General features: G+C 48.6%; 1 protein-coding gene across 1 annotated transcript in view; it reads left to right on the top strand.

The window, feature by feature from the left end:
* LOC143981387 (fermitin family homolog 2-like) overlaps positions 1-24,976 on the top strand; it is a 49,444-nt gene that overhangs the window by 14,881 nt on the left and 9,587 nt on the right. Inside the window, exons 3-6 of the mRNA XM_077479204.1 lie at positions 7,351-7,485; positions 11,428-11,477; positions 13,380-13,504; positions 22,046-22,293. Of these exons, the coding sequence (XP_077335330.1) occupies positions 7,351-7,485; positions 11,428-11,477; positions 13,380-13,504; positions 22,046-22,293 (558 nt within the window). The remainder of the gene's footprint in view (positions 1-7,350; positions 7,486-11,427; positions 11,478-13,379; positions 13,505-22,045; positions 22,294-24,976) is intronic.

The raw sequence follows: 24,976 nt of genomic DNA, 5'->3' as shown, positions 1-24,976 counted from the left end.
ACATTGGTGGTCAGTGAGAAGAATGTTCCTTACATTGGTGATCAGTGGGAAGAATGTCCCTTACATTGGTGATCAGTGGGAAGAATGTTCCTTACATTGGTGATCAGTGAGAAGAATGTTCCTTACATTGGTGATCAGTGAGAAGAATGTTCCTTACATTGGTGATCAGTGAGAAGAATGTTCCTTACATTGGTGATCAGTGGGAAGAATGTTCCTTACATTGGTGATCAGTGAGAAGAATGTTCCTTACATTGGTGATCAGTGAGAAGAATGTTCCTTACATTGGTGATCAGTGAGAAGAATGTTCCTTACATTGGTGATCAGTGAGAAGAATGTTCCTTACATTGGTGATCAGTGAGAAGAATGTTCCTTACATTGGTGATCAGTGAGAAGAATGTTCCTTACATTGGTGATCAGTGAGAAGAATGTTCCTTACATTGGTGATCAGTGAGAAGAATGTTCCTTACATTGGTGATCAGTGAGAAGAATGTTCCTTACATTGGTGATCAGTGAGAAGAATGTTCCTTACATTGGTGATCAGTGAGAAGAATGTTCCTTACATTGGTGATCAGTGAGAAGAATGTTCCTTACATTGGTGATCAGTGAGAAGAATGTTCCTTACATTGGTGATCAGTGAGAAGAATGTTCCTTACATTGGTGATCAGTGAGAAGAATGTTCCTTACATTGGTGATCAGTGAGAAGAATGTTCCTTACATTGGTGATCAGTGAGAAGAATGTTCCTTACATTGGTGATCAGTGAGAAGAATGTTCCTTACATTGGTGATCAGTGAGAAGAATGTTCCTTACATTGGTGATCAGTGAGAAGAATGTTCCTTACATTGGTGATCAGTGAGAAGAATGTTCCTTACATTGGTGATCAGTGAGAAGAATGTTCCTTACATTGGTGATCAGTGAGAAGAATGTTCCTTACATTGGTGATCGGTGGGAAGAATGTTCCTTACATTGGTGATCGGTGGGTAGAATGGGATTTGTGGAGCTCTGGTTGGGAATTTGTGGCTTAAAGTATTTTATATAAATCAATCCCTAAAATGTCTGGAGTTGCACTTTAATTTCTGATAATGTGTTCTGTAAACTGTGATCCTTGCCCCGCCCCCCCGTTTGCCATAATCGGATCATTGTTCATGTTTCTCGGTTAATCCTTCTGACCGATTTTCTGTTTATCTGCCGGAAATGCAGATCGTACAATCGTCGGTCTGGAAGGAAGGTTTCTGCGGTTCGGACATCTGATCTGCCGGTTGCATTTCCTGTTGTAGTGTTTTGTGGCGGTGAAATGTGATCTGTTTTCCCGGCACAGCTGGTAGAACCGTCGGGGAGTTCTGGCTATTAATAAATGGGATGGGCGGGTGGAGTAGATTTCCTTCTCCCTCGTCTCTCAATCGGCATTCTGTGAAATTAGCGGCACACCATGGATGTCCTCGTAGGATGCGTTCGTGTTCTGTCCCTCTATGACGCATGGCGTGTGCGTGGATTGGGTGACTAATGGAAGGAGCTGGGCTGGGTGTAGAATGTCCTTCTACATGGTGATTCAGACTGGGGGGGGGGAGGGGCTCATATGTCAGGATGGACTCCTCGTGTCCCAGTGTCTGGGAATGTAAACTGGCTACACGCTGCAATGCTATAGTACCCGCTGTACGGCCGCCATACTGCTGAATCACCGCATTTTAATAAACATCTCTGTGTGTGAAACCCGAGAGCCCCAGACTGAGCCGGCTCTGCCGGATGTTCAATGTGGTTTTGGAAAATGGTGTTCTCTGCATTTTTAGCTTTTCGATCTGACCTCCAGGCAGATATAAAACATGCAAATGAAGCAAGCGGTGTGAGCACCGAATATATCTTGGCATCAGCCTCCTGCAGTCCTTGTACAGCAGAACTCAGACTGGGGGGTGGAGAAGCAGCACAAGGAGCCAGTCCGTAGTGTAGCAGTGCTCATGTGCCAACAAGGAGCACGCTGATAGAAGGAAAGAGCAGAGCAAGGAACAGATGAACTTATTCAGAATACTTTATTATAACTCATCGGTCTGCTGCTTCTCTTTTCACTGTCCATTCACAGGCTGGGGGTGTGAACAAGACCTTTAAATGTTACCCAATTACAGAAGAGAAAAATCAGGTCCGGGTGCACTGTGTAACTCAAGACTGGATAGACAAGTGCCATTGGTGGCCAGTGAGAAGAATGTTCCTTACATTGGTGATCAGTGGGAAGAATGTTCCTTACATTGGTGATCAGTGAGAAGAATGTTCCTTACATTGGTGATCAGTGAGAAGAATGTTCCTTACATTGGTGATCGGTGGGAAGAATGTTCCTTACATTGGTGATCAGTGAGAAGAATGTTCCTTACATTGGTGATCAGTGAGAAGAATGTTCCTTACATTGGTGATCAGTGAGAAGAATGTTCCTTACATTGGTGATCAGTGAGAAGAATGTTCCTTACATTGGTGATCAGTGAGAAGAATGTTCCTTACATTGGTGATCAGTGAGAAGAATGTTCCTTACATTGGTGATCAGTGGGAAGAATGTTCCTTACATTGGTGATCAGTGAGAAGAACGTTCCTTACATTGGTGATCAGTGAGAAGAATCTTCCTTACATTGGTGATCAGTGAGAAGAATGTTCCTTACATTGGTGATCGGTGAGAAGAATGTTCCTTACATTGGTGATCAGTGAGAAGAATGTTCCTTACATTGGTGATCAGTGGGAAGAATGTTCCTTACATTGGTGATCAGTGAGAAGAATGTTCCTTACATTGGTGATCAGTGAGAAGAATGTTCCTTACATTGGTGATCAGTGAGAAGAATGTTCCTTACATTGGTGATCAGTGGGAAGAATGTTCCTTACATTGGTGATCAGTGAGAAGAATGTTCCTTACATTGGTGATCAGTGAGAAGAATGTTCCTTACATTGGTGATCAGTGAGAAGAATGTTCCTTACATTGGTGATCAGTGAGAAGAATGTTCCTTACATTGGTGATCAGTGAGAAGAATGTTCCTTACATTGGTGATCAGTGAGAAGAATGTTCCTTACATTGGTGATCAGTGAGAAGAATGTTCCTTACATTGGTGATCAGTGGGAAGAATGTTCCTTACATTGGTGATCAGTGGGAAGAATGTTCCTTACATTGGTGGTCAGTGAGAAGAATGCTCCTTACATTGGTGATCAGGTGAGAAGAATGTTCCTTACATTGGTGATCAGTGAGAAGAATGTTCCTTACATTGGTGATCAGTGGGAAGAATGTTCCTTACATTGGTGATCGGTGAGAAGAATGTTCCTTACATTGGTGATCAGTGGGAAGAATGTTCCTTACATTGGTGATCAGTGAGAAGAATGTTCCTTACATTGGTGATCAGTGAGAAGAATGTTCCTTACATTGGTGATCAGTGAGAAGAATGTTCCTTACATTGGTGATCAGTGAGAAGAATGTTCCTTACATTGGTGATCAGTGGGAAGAATGTTCCTTACATTGGTGATCGGTGAGAAGAATGTCCCTTACATTGGTGATCAGTGGGAAGAATGTTCCTTACATTGGTGATCAGTGAGAAGAATGTTCCTTACATTGGTGATCAGTGAGAAGAATGTTCCTTACATTGGTGATCAGTGAGAGGCTTTACTGTATAATGGGGTTGGGGGTAAAGAATGTATTTTGTTTTTTTGTTGTAGCAGCCAATGGGATGAGGGTGTTTGGCTGTGGTGGTCAATAGAGATCTTGATGTAGGGTAAGGGGTGACCCCGACTCGTATCTTGCCCTGGGGTTGGTGTTTTATGATCAAAGCTTCCATTCTTCTCCTGGTTCCCCACAGGATCCTCCTCTTCCAATCTATCCAAGGCTGGCTAGAGATGAACTTTAATATTGGCCACCTTGGCACGTGCGAATTGTGTGTTCCTAGTGACTCTCTTCTTGAGGATATTTAGGAATGCCTCTAATTCTGGATTAGAAAAGTAAATAGTTTGTGGATTGTCCAATATCCTGTGGGGTGGGAGGCCGGCAAAACATCTGTTAGTGCTTTTCTCCTGGAAGTGGAGCTGCAATACACAACACAAAGCCAATGGCGTTATTGAGCTGTTGTGTAGGTTGGATGGGACGGGGGAGGGGTCACAATCCGGAGTACACAGCAAATCTCAATGAGATGAAAGGCAACCGTTGGCCGGGATCCAGAGCTGTAAATGTTTCTCTTCTACTGGTCAGCTACAAAGTTTTCATTCCTTTGATAATTGTGGAGTTACAAAGAATATTTGATGTTCTCAAATAACTGCAGGAAGAGTATAAATATGTACATTAAAATCTAGACAAATGTCAGGCGCCACTTAAAAAGTAAAATTTTCATGGTGGATTCATTTTTGTGGACATTTTGCTGCTAACAGATTTCCTGGCACTTCATGTTTGGCTCCTAGAATTTCCTGATTTAAACTCTTCATATCGGCCAGAATTCTGCAGCTGTAGCCGAAGCTCTTTAACCCCTTGCTTACTGGTCACTGTCACCCCCCCCCCCTCCTGCCCAGACCAATTTTCAGCTTTCAGCGCTGATCCACTTTGAATGACAATTACGCGGTCATACAACACTGTACCCAAATGAAATTTTTATCATTTTTTTCCCACAAATAGAACTTTCTTTTGGTGGTATTTAATCACAGCTCGGAGTTTTATTTTTTGCTAAACAAACAAAAAAAGATGCAAAATAAAAAAAAATAAAAAAAATCATGTTTAATAATTTGTTATAAAATTTTGCAAACAGGTCATTTTTCTCCTTCATTGAAGTGCACTGATGAGGCGGCACTGGTGGGCACTGATAGACATAGTTAAGGTGGCACTAATAGGCACAGATAAGGCAGTACTGATGGGCTCTGATGGGCGGCACTGATGGGCACTGCTAGATGACACTGATGGGCACGGATATGTGGCACTGGGGTGCAGCACCGTTGTTGAGGCAGACTGTGGGCACTGATATGGGGGGCACTTTTTTATTACTGAGGTGGCACTGGCAGGGGGCAGGTGGGCACTGGTAAGCTGGCCGTGATCGGGACTGAAGCCCCTCTCACAGCCGTCGGTGATCGGCTCTTTTTTTTTCTCCTCGCGCTGTCAGCGTGAGGAGGAAAAATAGCCAATTACCGGCTCCATTGTATCACATGATCAGCTGTCATTGGCTGACAGCTGATCACGTGGTAAGGGGTCGTGATCGACCCCTTGCTTCGATCCGTGATCAGGCGAGTCTCATAGACTCGCTGATCACAGAGCGCGCCACGCATGCCCCTCGGGCCGCACAGGCCGCTCGTGCACGGGATGATGTCAATAGACGTAGTCCCAGCAAAGGAGATCCGCGCTGTAGCCGTCATTTGGCTATAGCGCGGATCTCTAGTGGTTAAAGTTGATGTGTTTTGAGCCTTTAGAACAGGGATATGCAATTGGCGGACCTCCAGCTGTTGCAGAACTACAAGTCCCATGAGGCATAGCAAGACCCTGACAGCCACAAACATGACACCCAGAGGCAGAGGAATGATGGGACTTGTAGTTTTGCAACAGCTGGAGGTCCGCTAATCGCATATCCCTGTTTTAGGAGATGGTCTTCTGCTCACCCCGCTGTAAGTTGATGATCTCTCAGCTGCTGGGAACGTCCTGTTAGCAGGTCTGGCCGTTCACCTCTGACCTCTCATTAATACCCACAGAAGTGCCCCATCTGAATGTTTTTATAATTTTTTTTGGCTGTTTGCACCATTCTCTATAAATTCCAGAGACCATAGTGTGAGAACAATCTCTGAGATGCTGCAATCGCCACGCCTGGCCCAAAAGATGACTCCGCTTCCTAAGAGGTAGGCAGGTGCCGGAAGTCAAGTGGTTGGAGCCCATTCACACAGGGGCAACTTTGGATCCGACTTGAAGTCGTCCCAAGTTGCCTCAAGTCACGCAACATGATGCACAATTTCAATGGAAGTCGCCTCCGAGTCGAATCCTCTGTCTTAACTGAAGCAAATTGTTTTCTAGACAAACCCCTCCCCCCACAGAGCTGATTAATATGTGATTGGCCACTGGCAAAGTCCCCTGTGCTGTTGGCAACTTCAAGTTTTTTTTTTTTTTTTTTTTTTAAAGCCAGCAGCTACAAATACTGCAGCTGCTGACTTTTAAATAGTGACACTTACCTGTCCAGCGCGCCCGCGATGTCGGCACCCGGAGCCGATCGCTCGCTCGTCTGACGGGTCCTGCCGCCATCTTGGGTATGGGAATCAGGAAATGGAGCCTTTCGGCTTCATTTCCCGGTTCCCTACTGCGCATGCGCGAGCCGCGCGGCGCAATCCGGACGGTCCCCGCTGCCTCTGGGAGCTGTGTGTTTCCCAGCAGGCAGCGGGGCACTTGCTGAAGGGGGTGGGCGCTTGCGGAAAGGGGCGTAACGTACGCCCCTTTCCGCAGAGAGCTAGCCCGGAAGTGGGTGCAGTTACCTGGATTATCCAGGTAACTGCACCCCCCTCCCCCCTGAAAGGTGCCGATCGTGGCACCCGAGGGGGGGGGGGGATTCCGATGAGCAGAGGTCCATTTTAGGGTGGACCTCCGCTTTAAGTCGTGGTGCGATTCATACTCAAGTCGTGTCCAAGTTGCCTCCCAAAGTCTCTCTGGAGGTCGTGTTACCTCTGTGTGAATGGACTCTAAGCCCTTGTACACACAGTCAGACATTCCGACAACCAAATCCGTCGGATTTTGTCCGAAACTGTTGTATACACACGGTCGGACAAAGTTGTCGGACAATCCGATCTTTCAGAACGTGATGACGTTATTTCGTTAGGACTGGACTACGTTCAGGCTAGTAGCCAATAGCTTTTGTCTAGGAATTTGATCTGAGCATGCGTGGCACTTTGTCCGATCGGAATTCTCTACACATGATCGGACAAAGTCCGATCGGATCATGTTGTCGGAAACTTGGTCCGTCAGATATTCCGACGGAAACAGTCCGATGGAGCCCACACACTGTCGGATTATCTGACAACACGGTCTGATCGGACATTTTCCGTCGGAATATCTGACCGTGTGTAGAAGGGCTACGAGTGTATCTCATGCCGAGATTTATAGATCAAACACAAAACGTATCCGGTCATTTCTAGTACTTCCATTTCGGGACTGCTGCTTGTGAGGGCCTCCTACAGCCCAGACAATACAGAGTAGGCCGGTTCTGAAGCTGCTGATATTAGACGGTTCTCTGGTATGCATTTTATGGAGCTCCTTTAAAAGTCAACAACTTGCACATAAAAAAAAAGTTTTTGTCATCTCTTGTATTGTTGGAGTACAAAATGATATGATCTAAACTCCTCCATGGTGAATGCTCCATAACGGTTTTTCTGTGCGTGTTTTTTAGTACCATATAAACAAACTCTCCATGATGGCTTCAGAGATCCATTACAACAACAGTGATAAGGAAGTCGATGAGGTTGATGCCGCTCTGTCCGACCTGGAGATCACTCTGGAAGGAGGGAAGACTTCCACCATCTTGGTAAGCAGTTCTTCTACGTTTGACCTCCTGTAGGTGTTGATCTAAGTGACAGAAAGGTCTTCAGTCCAGTGAGTGAATTATTAGAAGTGAATTTGTGAATCGGGACCGCCTGATCTTACAAAATGCTTACAGAACAATGAGTGAGGGGATTCTACACCAGAATATTCTCCTATCAAGGGCACCAATGCTAGTCGGCTTACGTAGGGTATGGAACCCCTTGTTCTTACATTCACACGCCTGGCCTGAAGGTTTGAAGACTCTCGTAGAGGGGGGCCATTGGTAAGGGATGAGTTGGCAGCAGGGCAGGACTTACCATTGGGCTTGACTGGGCTCAAGCCCATGGGCCCCACCAAATAGGGGGCCCCGCCGAGATACATAGCCGAGTGTACTCGGCTCGGCTCTGCTCACAGTCACGCCCAGTCCCGCCCTATGATGGACAGAACACAGGGACTGGGCGTGAACGTGAGCCAAGCCGAGTACACTCGGATACTCTCTGCTCCATTCGGGGACTGCAACAGGACCTGAGAGCCACCGAGATGCACCATTTTTAAACTTCAAGGCTACAAATGACACTGGGGCAAGGCTACACTGACAAGTCTGCAATTACACTGGACAAGGCTGCAGATGGATGGGCAAGGCTGCTGATGGACACCGATAAGGGTGCATTGATGGGCATTTAAATGTACGTTTTTTTTTTTTCCCTTAAAATCCCATCCTAAACTTCGGGTGCGTGTTATACGCCAATAAATCTGATAATGTATAGAAGGTAGGGCCCGGAAGTGACTCAAGCCCAGGGGCCCCCACCACCCTAAGTCCTGCCCTGGTTGGCAGTGTATCCTTCTCTCCCCACCAGGCTCTTCTCTCTACTCCATTTCTTTCTACTCCTTTTTATTTCCTTTTTTCCTCTCTTCCCCCCTATTTCCTTTTCTTTCTATGGTCAAGCTATTACGGACCGAGGCTGAGGTTACGTACTCCTGATCTCCATTTGTGAGACACTTTTCCCTTGGTTTCTGGGCTTCTTGTTTCAAGACTCACTCAACACGCGTTTTATTTATTTATTTATTTTTGTTTTTTTTCATGGTTATGAACGGTTTTCAACATTCTCAATGGCTTACGAAATCCTGGCCATAGAGTTAAAGCGCCCATCCCTGTTGAGGTCTTTGAAAACCACTGGGCTTCCATTGCTTCCATTATGAGAAGTCACGTGCTTGCAAATGGATGTTACTGATGATTGTGGTTGCTGCACCTATGTATACTTCCAGGCCTTCACCATGTATCCGCACTCTTTTTTTTTTTTTTTTTTTTTTTTGTGAGCGAGGAGATGTTTGCAGTACCGGGACACCCCAAAATCCTCACCCAATGCTACCAGCCACCATGCACTGCCAACTTCTTGCAGTCCAGATCTGTCTTTATGATGAGGACACACACATCAGGAGATCCATTCCCTTGGGCTATGAACCCAATTATGCAGAATGCAAAGTATGTGAAGAGTCAAGAATTTTTACCCTAGCTGCTGGGGAAAGCTTTACACCTGTCTGCACCCCTATGGGGAGATTTCCCTTCACTGACTGGGAGAGACTTCCTGTCGTGTTTCAAACACAAAGTGAGGGGAAAATCCCCTCTTAGGCCGGCCATAGACGGAGTGAATTGCTTTCCTGCAACTATGGATTGCAGGAAAGAAATTAGCTGGATTCCCTTATCAACACAGAGTCTGTTGGGGGAATTCCTTCTGAGGAGCCATTAAGTTCTCCCTGCGGGGATACGGTGGAAGCCGTCCCCACTGGGAGGACACAGTGATTTTTTTATTTTTTTTTGCTAGTGGCTGTAATAATTGCATGTAAAATCCGCCAGGCTGGTTGCACCCAAGTTGTTTGAGTGATCAGCTTGGATACATGCAGCCTGACCATACACGGTTCCTGCTGAACTAGCTGAGATTCAAGCGTTCTATGGCTGGCTTAAGTTGTCACCACAACAGCTGTCCCCATTGGAAGATTTCACTTCATCCCACGTCCTATTGACTGTAAAATGTTGGATTTGGTGAAGATTTGTGGAGCAGGAAACGGGTACCGTATATACTCGAGTATAGGTCGATCCCAATATAAGCCGAGGCCCCTAATTTACCACAAAAAACTGGGAAAACTTATTGACTCGAGTATAAGCCGGGGGTGGGAAATGCAGCAGCTACTGTAAGTAACAAAGAGGGTCAACAATGCCCATCTGCAGCTGCATGCCTCCCTGTGTCCTGTGCAGATCTACCTACCTCCCTGTGTCCTGTGCAGATCTACCTACCTCACTGTGTCCTGTGTATGCCTCCCTGTGTCCTGTGCAGATCTACCTACCTCACTGTGTCCTGTGCAGATTTACCTACCTCACGGTGTCCTGTGTATGCCTCCCTGTGTCCTGTGCAGATCTACCTACCTCCCTGTGTCCTGTGCAGATCTACCTACCTCACTGTGTCCTGTGCAGATTTACCTACCTCACGGTGTCCTGTGTATGCCTCCCTGTGTCCTGTGCAGATCTACCTACCTCACTGTGTCCTGTGTATACCTCCCTGTGTCCTGTGCAGATCTACCTACCTCACGGTGTCCTGTGTATACCTCCCTGTGTCCTGTGCAGATCTACCTACCTCACGGTGTCCTGTGTATACCTCCCTGTGTCCTGTGCAGATCTACCTACCTCACGGTGTCCTGTGTATACCTCCCTGTGTCCTGTGCAGATCTACCTACCTCACGGTGTCCTGTGTATACCTCCCTGTGTCCTGTGCAGATCTACCTACCTCACGGTGTCCTGTGTATACCTCCCTGTGTCCTGTGCAGATCTACCTACCTCACGGTGTCCTGTGTATACCTCCCTGTGTCCTGTGCAGATCTACCTACCTCACGGTGTCCTGTGTATACCTCCCTGTGTCCTGTGCAGATCTACCTACCTCACGGTGTCCTGTGTATACCTCCCTGTGTCCTGTGCAGATCTACCTACCTCACGGTGTCCTGTGTATACCTCCCTGTGTCCTGTGCAGATCTACCTACCTCACGGTGTCCTGTGTATACCTCCCTGTGTCCTGTGCAGATCTACCTACCTCACGGTGTCCTGTGTATACCTCCCTGTGTCCTGTGCAGATCTACCTACCTCACTGTGTCCTGTGTATACCTCACTGTGTCCTGTGCAGATCTTCCTACCTCACTGTGTCCTGTGTATGCCTCCCTGTGTCCTGTGCAGATCTGCCTACCTCCCTGTGTCCTGTGTATACCTCCCTGTGTCCTGTGCAGATCTACCTACCTCCCTGTGTCCTGTGTATACCTCCCTGTGTCCATTGCAGCCTACCTGTGCTAATCTTCATCCTTTGTGTCCTGTGCATGCCTCCGTGTGCCCATCTGCAGCCACCGATCAGCGTGTCATAAAAACATACGGCGGCCATTCCAGTATTCAAAAGCCGCGGCTCCTCTTCGTCTGTGATTGGCAGAACACTCAATTTCCCAGCAGTCAGTTTTCAGCCTATCACGGACATCCCCTCATCCTCGTCTGAGGTATGAGGATGAGGGGATGTCCGTGATAGGCTGAAAACTGACTGCTGGGAAATTGAGTGTTCTGCCTATCAGACGAGGAGGAGGAGGCGCGGCTTTTAAATACTGGAATGGCCGCCGTATGTTTTTATGACACGCTGGCCACCGTCTGTCTACATGACATGCCTGATCAGGTAGGCAGCCGGCGGTGACTCGAGTATAAGCCGAGGGGGGCACTTTCAGCCTAAAAAAAAAAGGGCTGAAAATCTCGGCTTATACTCGAGTATATACGGTAAGTATTTTTGTGATCTGTTAATTTCTTTGCAAAAGACCCAGCAGAGACCATTGCTGTGCGGCCTTCTACTGATACGTAGTAATTCTTCTCTGTCTGAACAATCCATCATCTCTTCCCATGTATAACGGTAGGTTGTCTTCTATACAGGGTGACATCACCTCCATACCGGAACTCACAGACAACCTAAAAATATTTAAGTAAGTACAAATATCTCCTGTGTCACCTCCTTGCAAGTTCTCATAGAAGGTGCTCAGAAATGCAAAGACTTGTGTTTGGCTTCATGTTGTTCTGCTTCACCCCATAAATTGGTTTCAGCTTTGGGGGTGGGGGGGGGGGTCCTATTTTTAGTGTTTAAACTGTATCTGCACAGCTTCTTTCCTTCACCTTTTGACCATTTGAGAAGCCCTTCTAGATAATTTATGGGTCTTGAGGAACCCCCAACTAATACATATGGACAGTTCATGCAAGGGTGTAAATGAGGAAAATAAGGTCCACCTTTCCCCGGAATACATCCATGGCTCTGCAGCTAGCACTGGAAAAACAAAAACGAGAAAGGAAGGCGCACTGACCTAGTGCATTACCGTAAAAAAAAGCTTTATTCAGAACAGAACAAATGGCAAAATGGCTACTCACAAACGAGTATTGATAAGAGGCATGATCAATACAAATGGATCCATCGCACCAAACATCGACACATCCAGCCTCCAGCGAGGAACCAGTAGCCATTTTACCATTTGTTCTGTTCTGAATAAAGCTTTTTTATGGTAATGAACTCGGTCAGTGCGCCTTCCTTTCTCGTTTTGTTTTTCCAGTATTTGAATACCCAATAGTCTAAGGAGGGCTGCAAGACCTTTTGGCACTACCATCTTAAACTGTCGGTATCACACTTTGAAGACCGGGACACCAGAGCGCAGGAGAAGTTGTCTTTTTCTGCAGCTAGCACTGTCTGCACTGGCAAAACTTCTTCTTTTATTTTATTTTTATTCTGTCCGTCTTGTGGAGATTTTCCTTCACTTCCTGTCCTGAAAACACCACAAAAGTCAAGGAAACCCCTTCAGTTTGTCACCAAAAAAGGGTGTCCCCCATCGGGTGGTTTTCCCTCGCGTCCTGTTCCGATGATACGGCTTTTCCCATCATGGTGGTCACTGAGACATGTATAGTATGAATTTCCCCAGTGTGGACACAGACCCTTATCACAATCTGTAGAAAGCATTAACACCTCCAAACCAAAGATTATATAGAGTCTGGAAAGGTTTTTAATGAAATAAAAGGTAGAAAATGAGGGCTGACTTGTTTGGGGGACTCGAACACCCCTTTCCTGCTGTCGGGGACTATATAGGATGTATCCCATGGACTCAACAGGCTCCAAACCCCCAAAATGCGTAAGCTGGCTACCAGTAGTTTCGTTAAAATTTTCTGGCCTTTATGATCCTTGGACGGGTGCTGCTCCTGTTCTCTACAAATGTCACTGGACCCCCATCGTCTTGTAGGGTTTATGGAGCATCCTCCCAAAAGGGAGTAAGATTAATGAATAAATGGCCCATTAATGAAGATCCTGTACATGTATAGATATAAAAGCCTCACATGGGGGGGGGGGGGGCTACCCCAACCCCGCTAAAACTTAGAGCAGAGATATGTAATTAGTGGACCTCCAGCTGTTGCAGAACTACAAGTCCCATGAGGCATAGCAAGACTCCGACAGCCACAAGCATGACACCCAGAGGCAGAGACATGATGGGACTTGTAGTTTTGCAACAGCTGGAGGTCCACTAATTGCAGATCCCTGACTGAAGTCTCTATCATCCCCATCTCTATCATCCCCATCTCTATCATCCCCATCTCTATCACCCCCATCTCTATCACCCCCATCTCTATCACCCCCATCTCTATCACCCCCATCTCTATCACCCCCATCTCTATCACCCCCATCTCTATCACCCCCATCTCTATCACCCCCATCTCTATCACCCCCATCTCTATCACCCCCATCTCTATCACCCCCATCTCTATCACCCCCATCTCTATCACCCCCATCTCTAATTTTATAAAGTAAAGGGGGTGACGGGGACATTTCTTGTAACGTGTCTTCTGTATCGCAGACCGAAGAAGCTGACACTGAAGGGCTACAAGCAGTACTGGTGCACATTTAAAGACACGTCGATATCTTGTTACAAGAGTAAAGAAGAAGCCAATGGGATGCCGGCTCACCAGATGAACCTGAGGGGTAAGACAGGTCCTCTTCATGGGGGGGTTATAGTTGGTTGGTTGCCCCATTTCTGAAGGTTCATATCATCCTGTGTATGGACATGTACACGTCTAATGAAATCCTCCTCCATGCAGTCTAATGAAATCCTCCTCCATGCAGTCTAATGAAATCCTCCTCCATGCAGTCTAATGAAATCCTCCTCCATGCAGTCTAATGAAATCCTCCTCCATGCAGTCTAATGAAATCCTCCTCCATGCAGTCTAATGAAATCCTCCTCCATGCAGTCTAATGAAATCCTCCTCCATGCAGTCTAATGAAATCCTCCTCCATGCAGTCTAATGAAATCCTCCTCCATGCAGTCTAATGAAATCCTCCTCCATGCAGTCTAATGAAATCCTCCTCCATGCAGTCTAATGAAATCCTCCTCCATGCAGTCTAATGAAATCCTCCTCCATGCAGTCTAATGGGTCACTCCACCCAAAACTGTCATTTCCGTTTTTTGGTAGATTCTGGAAAGAGAAAGTGTGTTATATGTGGGGGAGCTGGGAGGTGATATTTCGGGGCTGGAGGTCCCAAATCTATACAATCCCCAATCTACAAGGGAGTCTCGCTCTTGCTGGATTTTTCAGTGTGTTTTACATTATGCAGAGTGCAAGAAGAGATGTGGAAGGTAACCTTTTGGTGGCCGGAGAAGTGAGACTCCAGTTTTGGTGTGAATAGATTTAAGAGCAAGACCTTGCAGCTTGAGATCCAAAAATGAGGACACAGTGAGTGGGAGGATAGCCCATGAGGTGCTGTGCTGTGATCTGCGTTGGCCGGTTGGATGTATTGGTCTGTGGTGGGCTGTGCTGTGATCTGCGGTGGCCGGTTGAATGTATCAGTGTGTGTGGTGGGCTGTGCTGTGATCTATGGTGACCAGTTGGCTGTATCGGTGTGTGGTTGGCTGTGCTGTGATCTCCTGTGGCCGGTTGGATGTATCAGTGTGTGGTGGGCTGTGCTGTGATCTGTGGTGGCCGGTTGGATGTATCGTTGGGCTGTGCTGTGATCTGCGAGGGCCGGTTGGATGTATCGTTGGGCTGTGCTGTGATCTGCGGGGGCCGGTTGGATGTATCGTTGGGCTGTGCTGTGATCTGCGGGGGCCGGTTGGATGTATCGTTGGGCTGTGCTGTGATCTGCGGGGGCCGGTTGGATGTATCGTTGGACTGTGCTGTGATCTGCGGGGGCCGGTTGGATGTATCGTTGGACTGTGCTGTGATCTGCGGGGGGCGGTTGGCTGTATCGTTGGGCTGTGCTGCGATCTGCGGGGCTGGTTGGATGTATCGTGGGCTGTGCTGTGATCTGCGGGGCTGGTTGGATGTATCGTGGGCTGTGCTGTGATCTGCGGGGGCCGGTTGGCTGTATCGGTGGGCTGTGCTGTGATCTGCGGTGGCCGGTTGGATGTATCGGTCTGTGGTGGGCTGTGCTGTGATCTGCGGTGGCCGGTTGGGTGTATCGTTGGGCTGTGCTGCGATCTGCGGTGGCCGGTTGGGTGTATCGTTGGGCTGTGCTGTGATCTGTGGTGGCCGGTTGGATGTATCGTTGGGCTGTGCTGTGATCTGCGGTGGCCGGTTGGATGTATCGTTGGGCTGTGCTGTGATCTGCGGTGGCCGGTTGGGTGTATCGTTGGGCTGTGCTGTGATCTGTGGTGGCCGGTTGGATGTATCGTTGGGCTGTGCTGTGATCTGCGGTGGCCGGTTGGATGTATCAGTGGGCTGTGCTGTGATCTGTGGGGGCCGGTTGGATGTATCGTTGGGCTGTGCTGTGATCTGCGGTGGCCGGTTGGGTGTATCGTTGGGCTGTGCTGTGATCTGCGGTGGCCGGTTGGATGTATCGTTGGGCTGTGCTGTGATCTGCGGTGGCCGGTTGGATGTATCAGTGGGCTGTGCTGTGATCTGCGGTGGCCGGTTGGATGTATCGTTGGGCTGTGCTGTGATCTGCGGTGGCCGGTTGGATGTATCGTTGGGCTGTGCTGTGATCTGCCGTGGCCGGTTGGATGTATCGTTGGGCTGTGCTGTGATCTGCGGTGGCCGGTTGGATGTATCGTTGGGCTGTGCTGTGATCTGCGGTGGCCGGTTGAATGTATCGTTGGGCTGTGCTGTGATCTGCGGTGGACGGTTGCAGTCAGTGTGTAGGTGACAGGTTCTCATTCTGTGATACGTGATCCATCTGTTGGCCGAGGTTCAGCAGCGGTGGCGGCTCCAGGCGTCTGTTTCGCGGTGCAGTAAACACGCTGGATGCCAGGTGATGAGATCAGAGCGCAGTCATGGCAGACGGAGCCAGGAATGCCTTTTTGGGAAGACTGACCTGCTCTGCGGATGAAGAAATGCCTCAGCGCTGGAGTCATTGGAACCTAGGTTCACCGTCAGACGGGATCTTATTCATTTCAGATATTTATAGAACAGATATTTATAGAACACCGACGGTACATTCAAATTAGTCCTGGGACTCGGAAGCTTACAATCTATCGTCCCTTCCTCACATAAGGCCAATTTAGACCGGAGCCACTTACCCTCCCAACATGTGTTTGGGGTGTAGGAGGACTGGTACAAGCACAGGGAGAACATGCCAACCCCTTTGCAGATGGTGTTCTGACCAGAATTGGAACCAAAGGTGGGCAGGACTTTCAGAGCGGGCGAAGGGTGCCACGTGAAGAGCAGTGCCACACACACACACACACACACACACACACACACACACACACACACACACACACACACACACACACACATACACGCATACACGCATACACGCATACACGCATACACACACACACGCATACACACACACGCATACACACACACGCATACACACACACGCATACACACACACGCATACACACACACATACATACACACACATACATATACACACACATATACACACACACACATGCATACACACACACGCATACACACACACGCATACATACACACACATACATACACACACACACACATACATACACATACACACACTCCAGATTAGTGTCTGGCATCCAGCGGCCCATAGCTTCATGTCTGCTCTGAGCTACTGTTGTTGCCTCATTCACCCAACACTCGCACCCACAGCCAATGCAAAAAGCACATCAAGTATGTGCAACCACCTAACCGCGGTGTTTGGCCACGCATACATTGTTACGATGCGGGGGGGGGGGGGGGGGGAGAAGGTATTTCAAAAAAGTTAAAAATTGATTTGCATTTTAGTGAATGAAATAAATATTTGATCCCTTTTGCAAAACATGACTTGGTACTTGATGGTAAAACCCTTGTTGGCAATCAGAGGTCAGACGTTTCTTGGAGTTGGCCACCAGGTTCACACACATCTCAGGAGGGATTTTGTCCTCCTTTGCAGATCCTCTCCAAGTCATGAAGGTTTCCAGGATGACATTTGCAACTCAGACCTTCAGCTCCCTCCACATATTTTGTATGGGATTAAGGTCTGGAGACTGGCTAGGCCATTTCAGGACTTTAATGTGCTTGAATAAAGACAATAGTCCATCCAGTTGAACCTGTGTGGGTGTGTCTATAATTTATGTCCCATATCCCTGTATGTTGTGTTTTTTAAGATGCACGTCCAAGAGTCTTTAAAAATATAATACTCCCCGCTGACACCATCAATTGTGGAAGAGAGTTCCACATCCTTATCGGCCTGACCGTGGAAACCCCCCCCACACACACACACACACACACACACACACACACACACACACACACACACACACACACACACACACACACACACACACACACACACACACACAGCTTAAGGTTGAACCGCTTCTCCTCCAATCTCGTTGTGTGGCCCCGTGGCGTCTTACACTCCCTCAGACCGAATCGTTTTTTTCCTATGCATAGTGCACACTTCATGTCGACCATAGAGCGCCTCATCCAGGGGACGGAGAAGAGGCGCAGGGTGGCCTGCTCATTCTATGTCATGTGTTTATGGGGCGGGGCGCGGGGGGAGGGGTAAAGTTCTGCGGGGACCTGGACAAGGCCGGCCTGGATGGTGATAAATCTGCCAGACTGTTATTTCAGTGTGTGGCCGTCTTTGGATCCAGTGATGGTCAGCGTTTTGCCTTCAGAAAACATTCCTCCCTATACGAGCGTCTCGGTGAAAACCGCGGTGGTGGGACGTTGTCAGCAGTTTCTCGTCCCGCTGCCCACACATTGGCTGCCCACACATTGGCTGCCCACACATTGGCTGCCCACACATTCGGGGAAAATGGTGTACAAGTCGTAACCTAGGACAAAATTCTGGGAGAAGGCAGTGTAAAATAAATAAATGTTTTGGTTAATGTAAACCGCCACGTTTTTCATACAGAATTTCTTACATCTTCACAAATTTGGAGAGAATTTAACTACTTCCATACCGGGGGGCACTTAGACACCTTCCTGCCCAGGCCAATTTTCAGCTTTCAGCGCTGTCGCAATTTGAATGACAATTGTGCGGTCATGCTACATGGTACCCAAACGATTTTTTTATCGTTTTGTTCCCACAAATAGAGCTTTATTTTGGTGGTATTTGATCACCTCTGCGATTTTTTTTTTTTTTTTTTTTTTTTTTTGCGCAACAAATAAAAAAAGACCAATACTTTTAAAAAGTTTTTCTTTGTTTCTGTTAGATTTTTTTTGTAAATAAGTACGTTTTTGTCTTCAATGATGGGCACTAATATGGCTGCATTGGCGGGCGGCACTGATAGTTGGCACTGACGGGCATAACTTAATTATGTTACACAATGGTGCCAGTCAGTGCCCATATGTGGGCACTGATTGGCACAGATTTGGCATTTATTTGCACATGTGGATGGCTATGGGGACGTACCTCGCCATCCACATGTTATGCGCCTCCCTGGTGGTCCTGGCGGCTTCCCCGGTGGTCCTGTGTGAGCATCCGAGGGGGGGAGACTGCGCTGATAATCAGCGCAGATCCCTCCGGTCAGGAGAGCCACCGATCGTCTCTCCTCTACTCGTGTTTGTCAGATGCCAGTGAGAAAAAGGCACTCACCGGCTCTTCCTGTTTACATCGTGATCAGCCGTGATTGGACATGGCGGGGGCTCTTTACTGAGATTGGTGTAGCGGTGTGTGTCAGATCGACGCACCGCACCACCGATGCGCCCCCCCCCCCCCCGCTCCTTATTTCCTGTAGTGTGTTGACAACGCTGCACTGAAATTCTGTGCAGGGTTGTCAGCCCTGCCCAGTTTTCTCTTGATCCTCCCGCTTCTGTATTATGGGGATGAGCTCTAAGGTCAAGAAGGGTTCATTAATGCCCCTTTCACACTTGTGCCACTTGGGGAACTGCAAAGTCGCACGACACGTCGTACCCCCCACGATTTCCAATGAGTACCGTTCATATCTGTGCGTCTTCTTCAAGTGGTTTCACACTTTGATGCGACTTGGAGTCCGTAGACCTCAAGATTACACGGGTGTCGCTTCAAGTCGCGGCAAAATCCGGGAGACTTTCAAGTCGCACAAGGGTGAAAGGAGGCCAAGACGGGACCGACAACCCTGCATGGGATTTCGGAGCAGCAGAGGCAGCGTTGTCGGCTCACTGCAGTAGTCCTTCTTAGATGGAGGTAAAAACTCGATAGGGGTTCCAAACCACCTCCGCTCTGTCCAAAGTAAGAGAAGAAAATTGGCCTGGGTTAGAGCTGCACAATTAATCGTCAAGAAGCGTTCTCGCGATCTTGACTAAGGCTCCGTTCACACAGGGGGCAACATGAGGCGACACGACTTGCCGTGCCGCGACCTGACAAGTCGCCCCCGTTCTGTACTACGGAACCGTACTAAGAGGAGCTACTCGAGTCGCTCCGACTTAGAAAAAAGGTTCCTGTACTACTTTTGGGCGACCTCGGGGCGACTTGCATTGGCTTCTATACAGAAGTCATTTGCAAGTCGCCGCTGAGGTCGCGGCAGGTCGCGGAGCGGCAAGTCGTGTCGCCTCGCATCGCCCCCCTGTGTGAACCGAGCCTGAAGTGTTTCCCCATTCTTTCTATGCAGAGAATTCTCTCGGCTCTTCTGAAGCCATCAAAAGAAAGGAAGAGAAAATCTGGGCAGTCTGCCGAGAATCGCAACATTCTTTATCAGTTGAACTTAAATATAAACATTGTAACAATTTGTCAGTGGAAGAGACTTTGTGTGTAAGTGAAAAAAGTTTAACCACTTAAACACTAAACCATTTGTTGGTTTCAAGTTAAAATCTTTTTTTTTTTTTTGCTAGAAAATTACATTTAGTAGACACCCTAGAGAATAAAATGGTGGTGGTTGCCATATTTTATGTCAATAAAAAATATATATTGCTGCGCTAAATATATGAGTGCTATAAAACTATCCCAATTAGATTAATTATAACACAAAGTGAATACACATGAATCATACGAAGAGTCCATGTAGTATATCAAGTGCTAAAGTGAAACAAAATGATAGTCCCGTGTATATAAATGTTCAAAAAGTAAAAAGAATGATACAAAAATACATATATTAGCCGTAAAAGAATCCAAAAATAACTGTTCAATCCTTTTTTTGTTAAATCATGATGGGTTTTTTTTTATTTTATTTTTTTTTACTTTCCATAGTGATATTTGATGGTGTTTTGTCTTTTTTTTTCTTTCTTTTATTTTAAATTTCCCTAGCGCTGTATTTTTTTCTAGTTATTTAAATATTTTATGTCACACTGTATTTGTGCAGCGATCTTTCACATGCATTTTTTTATTTTTTTATTTAATGAATAAAAAAAAAAAAAAAAAAAAAAAAAACCAGTAATGTTTATTTATTTTATTTATTTTTTGTATAATGTCAAAGATTTTACGTCGTGAGAATCGCAATCTTTTTATTCTAAGCAAAAAAAAATCGCGATTCTCATTTTGGCCAGAATCGTGGGTATATCCTTTAAGTGGGCAAGGCCAAAATGATGCAGAGACGTTAAAATGGACCTTTAGGCCGGGTTCACACCGTAGCCATGCGGGAACGCCGCGAATCCACTGCGTTTTCCCGCATCGCATGCCTCCCGCCGGCAGTTCACACTGCCCTATGCGGACTGCTGGGAGTGTCAATGAAATGTTAATGACACCCCCAGATCCGTCCGCATATCGCAGTGCGATCTGCCGACTCGGACAGGAATCGGATCGCATGGTGTGAACACCCATGCGATCTGATTCTGCTGCGGACCAAAAAAAGGGTCCTGTGCGAGTTTGCGGCGGGTGCAATGCGAATTCAGCCATACTGTCTGTATACTATCTGTATGGCTAAACTCGCATCGCTACAGAGATAGGATGTGATTTGCACTGCAGTGCGGTGCGAATCACATCCGGATCTCCCACCCGCAGCAGTGTGAACCCGGCCTTGCTCTACTGTACATGTGCCACGCCTCCTCCCCCTTCCTTCCTCTCTTCAGCAGGAACCAGCTGAGATTCCAACCGTGTTTGGGCAGGCTGGTTGTACCCAAGTGGATGAACCGATCGATTTAACTTGGGTATAACCAGCCTGCCGGATTTTACATGATTATTGCGAGTGGCTGTTGTAGCCATTCGCAAAAACCACTGCGTTCTCCCGGTGGGGGAATCTATCCCTGCCGGGAGAACACGATGGATCCATTTGACGGGGCAACTGAGCAAAGTCGCTCAGTCTATGGCCGGCCTAAGCCTGCAGACTCTGCTGGCATCCTTCTTGCCTAGGTGAGAAATGGAGATACGATTTACGCCGGAGCAAATTTTATTTCTTGCAACCACAAGTTGCTGGGGAATACTTTGCATGGAGCTATTGTGTTCTCCCAGCAGAGGGGTGGGCGGGGGAATCTGCCCATGCCGGGAGAACACAGTGATTATTGCTAGCGCCAGGCTGGTTGTACCCAAGTTGATCGAACAACTTTGGTACAACCAGCCTGCCCAAGCATGATGATTTTGAATCTTTGAATCTTGGCCCATTCCTGCTGATACAGCTTTAACACCAACACTACTCCCCCCCCCCCCCCCCCCGGACTCCGGACTGAGCTAGTTGGGGGGGATGGGAGTATGCAGCCGAATCGGTCTGTACAGTGTCTGTCACGGACACAGCACGGAATCCGAATTAATAAAAAGGTTTGCACTGCTGTAAATTTGAAGCAGCACCTTCTCCATTTTCTCAGCTTAGAAGAGCAGCGCAGGCGTAAAGCCCCTGCCACCCTTTAGTTCCCCGTACCTTACTTACCGGCCAATGTGAGAGATTTGATGAATGGAGGTCGAGGAGATGGAAGTTGCCCTTGTAATGCGCTTTTAAATCGCTCAAAAACTCTCAAATAACCGAAGTTGTGTGGAGATCATTTTAAACGTTTTGTTTTATTCGATGGCAGTTGGTTTTCATTGGGTGGATGTTATAGGTTACAATGTTCAGTAAATCTGATCCCATTGGATACATTTTGTTCATATATATAGATATATAGATATATAGATAGATAGATATATATATATATATATATATATATATATATTGGCCGATCACTGAGCACACAACATGAGCGATTTAAACTTTTGGATTTGTATCTCCAGGCTGTGAAGTGACTCCCGATGTCAACATTTCCGGACAGAAGTTCATCATTAAGCTCCTCATCCCGGTGGCCGAAGGAATGAACGAGATCTGGCTGCGCTGTGACAATGTAAGACGCCGGAATCGCCGCCTCCTTTCTGTGTCTAAGGCGCCGTTCACACCCGGGCGTTCTGAACGGTGGGCGGGATCCCCAAGGTGTGAACGGAGCCTAGGAGGAACCTGGAGCCTGCCATTGATCACTTCTCTTTCTGTATGTGCCGGTTGCTTGGCTGTCATGTTAAGCCTCTGGCTTCAATACTCTAAAGAGACACTGTGACCATCCTAAGAAATCGCAGGCTGGAGTGCAGAGAAATGACGTGTTTTTTAAATGCTTGCATTGTTTTGCCTCAATTATTTTCTTCATTTAATTTGCAATGTGCCTCTGAACTCGCTAGTTAGACTCCAGGAAGAGTGCATTTCCTTGCCCACCCCCCTCCACTTTCCACATTGTAGCCACTTCTTCCTCTGGGAGTGCCTAATTACTGTCTGTGCTGGCCCAGCTGTTTCACCCTCCCCTCACCTCGCGCTGTAGCAACCAGGGAAGGGGAATACTGTAGTGCAGTGGTCTCCAACTTGCGGCCCTTTGCTCGCCTTTATCTGGCACTTGGGGCCTTATTCCTCCCATCGATATGAGACTCTGCCTACTGACACCAACAGTGGGGCGCTATTCCTCCCAATGATGCCAACAGTGGGGCGCTATTCCTCCCAATGATGCCAACAGTGGGGCGCTATTCCTCCCAATGATGCCAACAGTGGGGCGCTATTCCTCCCAATGATGCCAACAGTGGGGCGCTATTCCTCCCAATGATGCCAACAGTGGGGCGCTATTCCTCCCAATGATGCCAACAGTGGGGCGCTATTCCTCCCAATGATGCCAACAGTGGGGCGCTATTCCTCCCAATGATGCCAACAGTGGGGCGCTATTCCTCCCAATGATGCCAACAGTGGGGCGCTATTCCTCCCAATGATGCCAACAGTGGGGCGCTATTCCTCCCAATGATGCCAACAGTGGGGCGCTATTCCTCCCAATGATGCCAACAGTGGGGCGCTATTCCTCCCAATGATGCCAACAGTGGGGCGCTATTCCTCCCAATGATGCCAACAGTGGGGCGCTATTCCTCCCAATGATGCCAACAGTGGGGCGCTATTCCTCCCAATGATGCCAACAGTGGGGCGCTATTCCTCCCAATGATGCCAACAGTGGGGCGCTATTCCTCCCAATGATGCCAACAGTGGGGCGCTATTCCTCCCAATGATGCCAACAGTGGGGCGCTATTCCTCCCAATGATGCCAACAGTGGGGCGCTATTCCTCCCAATGATGCCAACAGTGGGGCGCTATTCCTCCCAATGATGCCAACAGTGGGGCGCTATTCCTCCCAATGATGCCAACAGTGGGGCGCTATTCCTCCCAATGATGCCAACAGTGGGGCGCTATTCCTCCCAATGATGCCAGCAGTGGGGCGCTATTCCTCCCAATGATGCCAACAGTGGGGCGCTATTCCTCCCAATGATGCCAGCAGTGGGGCGCTATTCCTCCCAATGATGCCAGCAGTGGGGCGCTATTCCTCCCAATGATGCCAGCAGTGGGGCGCTATTCCTCCCAATGATGCCAGCAGTGGGGCGCTATTCCTCCCAATGATGCCAGCAGTGGGGCGCTATTCCTCCCAATGATGCCAGCAGTGGGGCGCTATTCCTCCCAATGATGCCAGCAGTGGGGCGCTATTCCTCCCAATGATGCCAGCAGTGGGGCGCTATTCCTCCCAATGATGCCAGCAGTGGGGCGCTATTCCTCCCAATGATGCCAGCAGTGGGGCGCTATTCCTCCCAATGATGCCAGCAGTGGGGCGCTATTCCTCCCAATGATGCCAGCAGTGGGGCGCTATTCCTCCCAATGATGCCAGCAGTGGGGCGCTATTCCTCCCAATGATGCCAGCAGTGGGGCGCTATTCCTCCCAATGATGCCAGCAGTGGGGCGCTATTCCTCCCAATGATGCCAGCAGTGGGGCGCTATTCCTCCCAATGATGCCAGCAGTGGGGCGCTATTCCTCCCAATGATGCCAGCAGTGGGGCGCTATTCCTCCCAATGATGCCAGCAGTGGGGCGCTATTCCTCCCAATGCTGCCAGCAGTGGGGGCGCGATTCCTCCCAATGCTGCCAGCAGTGGGGGCGCGATTCCTCCCAATGCTGCCAGCAGTGGGGGCGCGATTCCTCCCAATGCTGCCAGCAGTGGGGGCGCGATTCCTCCCAATGCTGCCAGCAGTGGGGGCGCGATTCCTCCCAATGCTGCCAGCAGTGGGGGCGCGATTCCTCCCAATGCTGCCAGCAGTGGGGGCGCGATTCCTCCCAATGCTGCCAGCAGTGGGGGCGCGATTCCTCCCAATGCTGCCAGCAGTGGGGGCGCGATTCCTCCCAATGCTGCCAGCAGTGGGGGCGCGATTCCTCCCAATGCTGCCAGCAGTGGGGGCGCGATTCCTCCCAATGCTGCCAGCAGTGGGGGCGCGATTCCTCCCAATGCTGCCAGCAGTGGGGGCGCGATTCCTCCCAATGCTGCCAGCAGTGGGGGCGCGATTCCTCCCAATGCTGCCAGCAGTGGGGGCGCGATTCCTCCCAATGCTGCCAGCAGTGGGGGCGCGATTCCTCCCAATGCTGCCAGCAGTGGGGGCGCGATTCCTCCCAATGCTGCCAGCAGTGGGGGCGCGATTCCTCCCAATGCTGCCAGCAGTGGGGGCGCGATTCCTCCCAATGCTGCCAGCAGTGGGGGCGCGATTCCTCCCAATGCTGCCAGCAGTGGGGGCGCGATTCCTCCCAATGCTGCCAGCAGTGGGGGCGCGATTCCTCCCAATGCTGCCAGCAGTGGGGGCGCGATTCCTCCCAATGCTGCCAGCAGTGGGGG

This window comes from Lithobates pipiens, unplaced genomic scaffold, assembly GCF_037356315.1.
Source record: "Lithobates pipiens isolate NorthernLeopardFrog02 unplaced genomic scaffold, aLitPip1_a1.2 Scaffold_143, whole genome shotgun sequence".
Lineage (NCBI taxonomy): Eukaryota > Metazoa > Chordata > Amphibia > Anura > Ranidae > Lithobates > Lithobates pipiens.
This window is presented reverse-complemented; position numbering and strand designations above follow the sequence as displayed.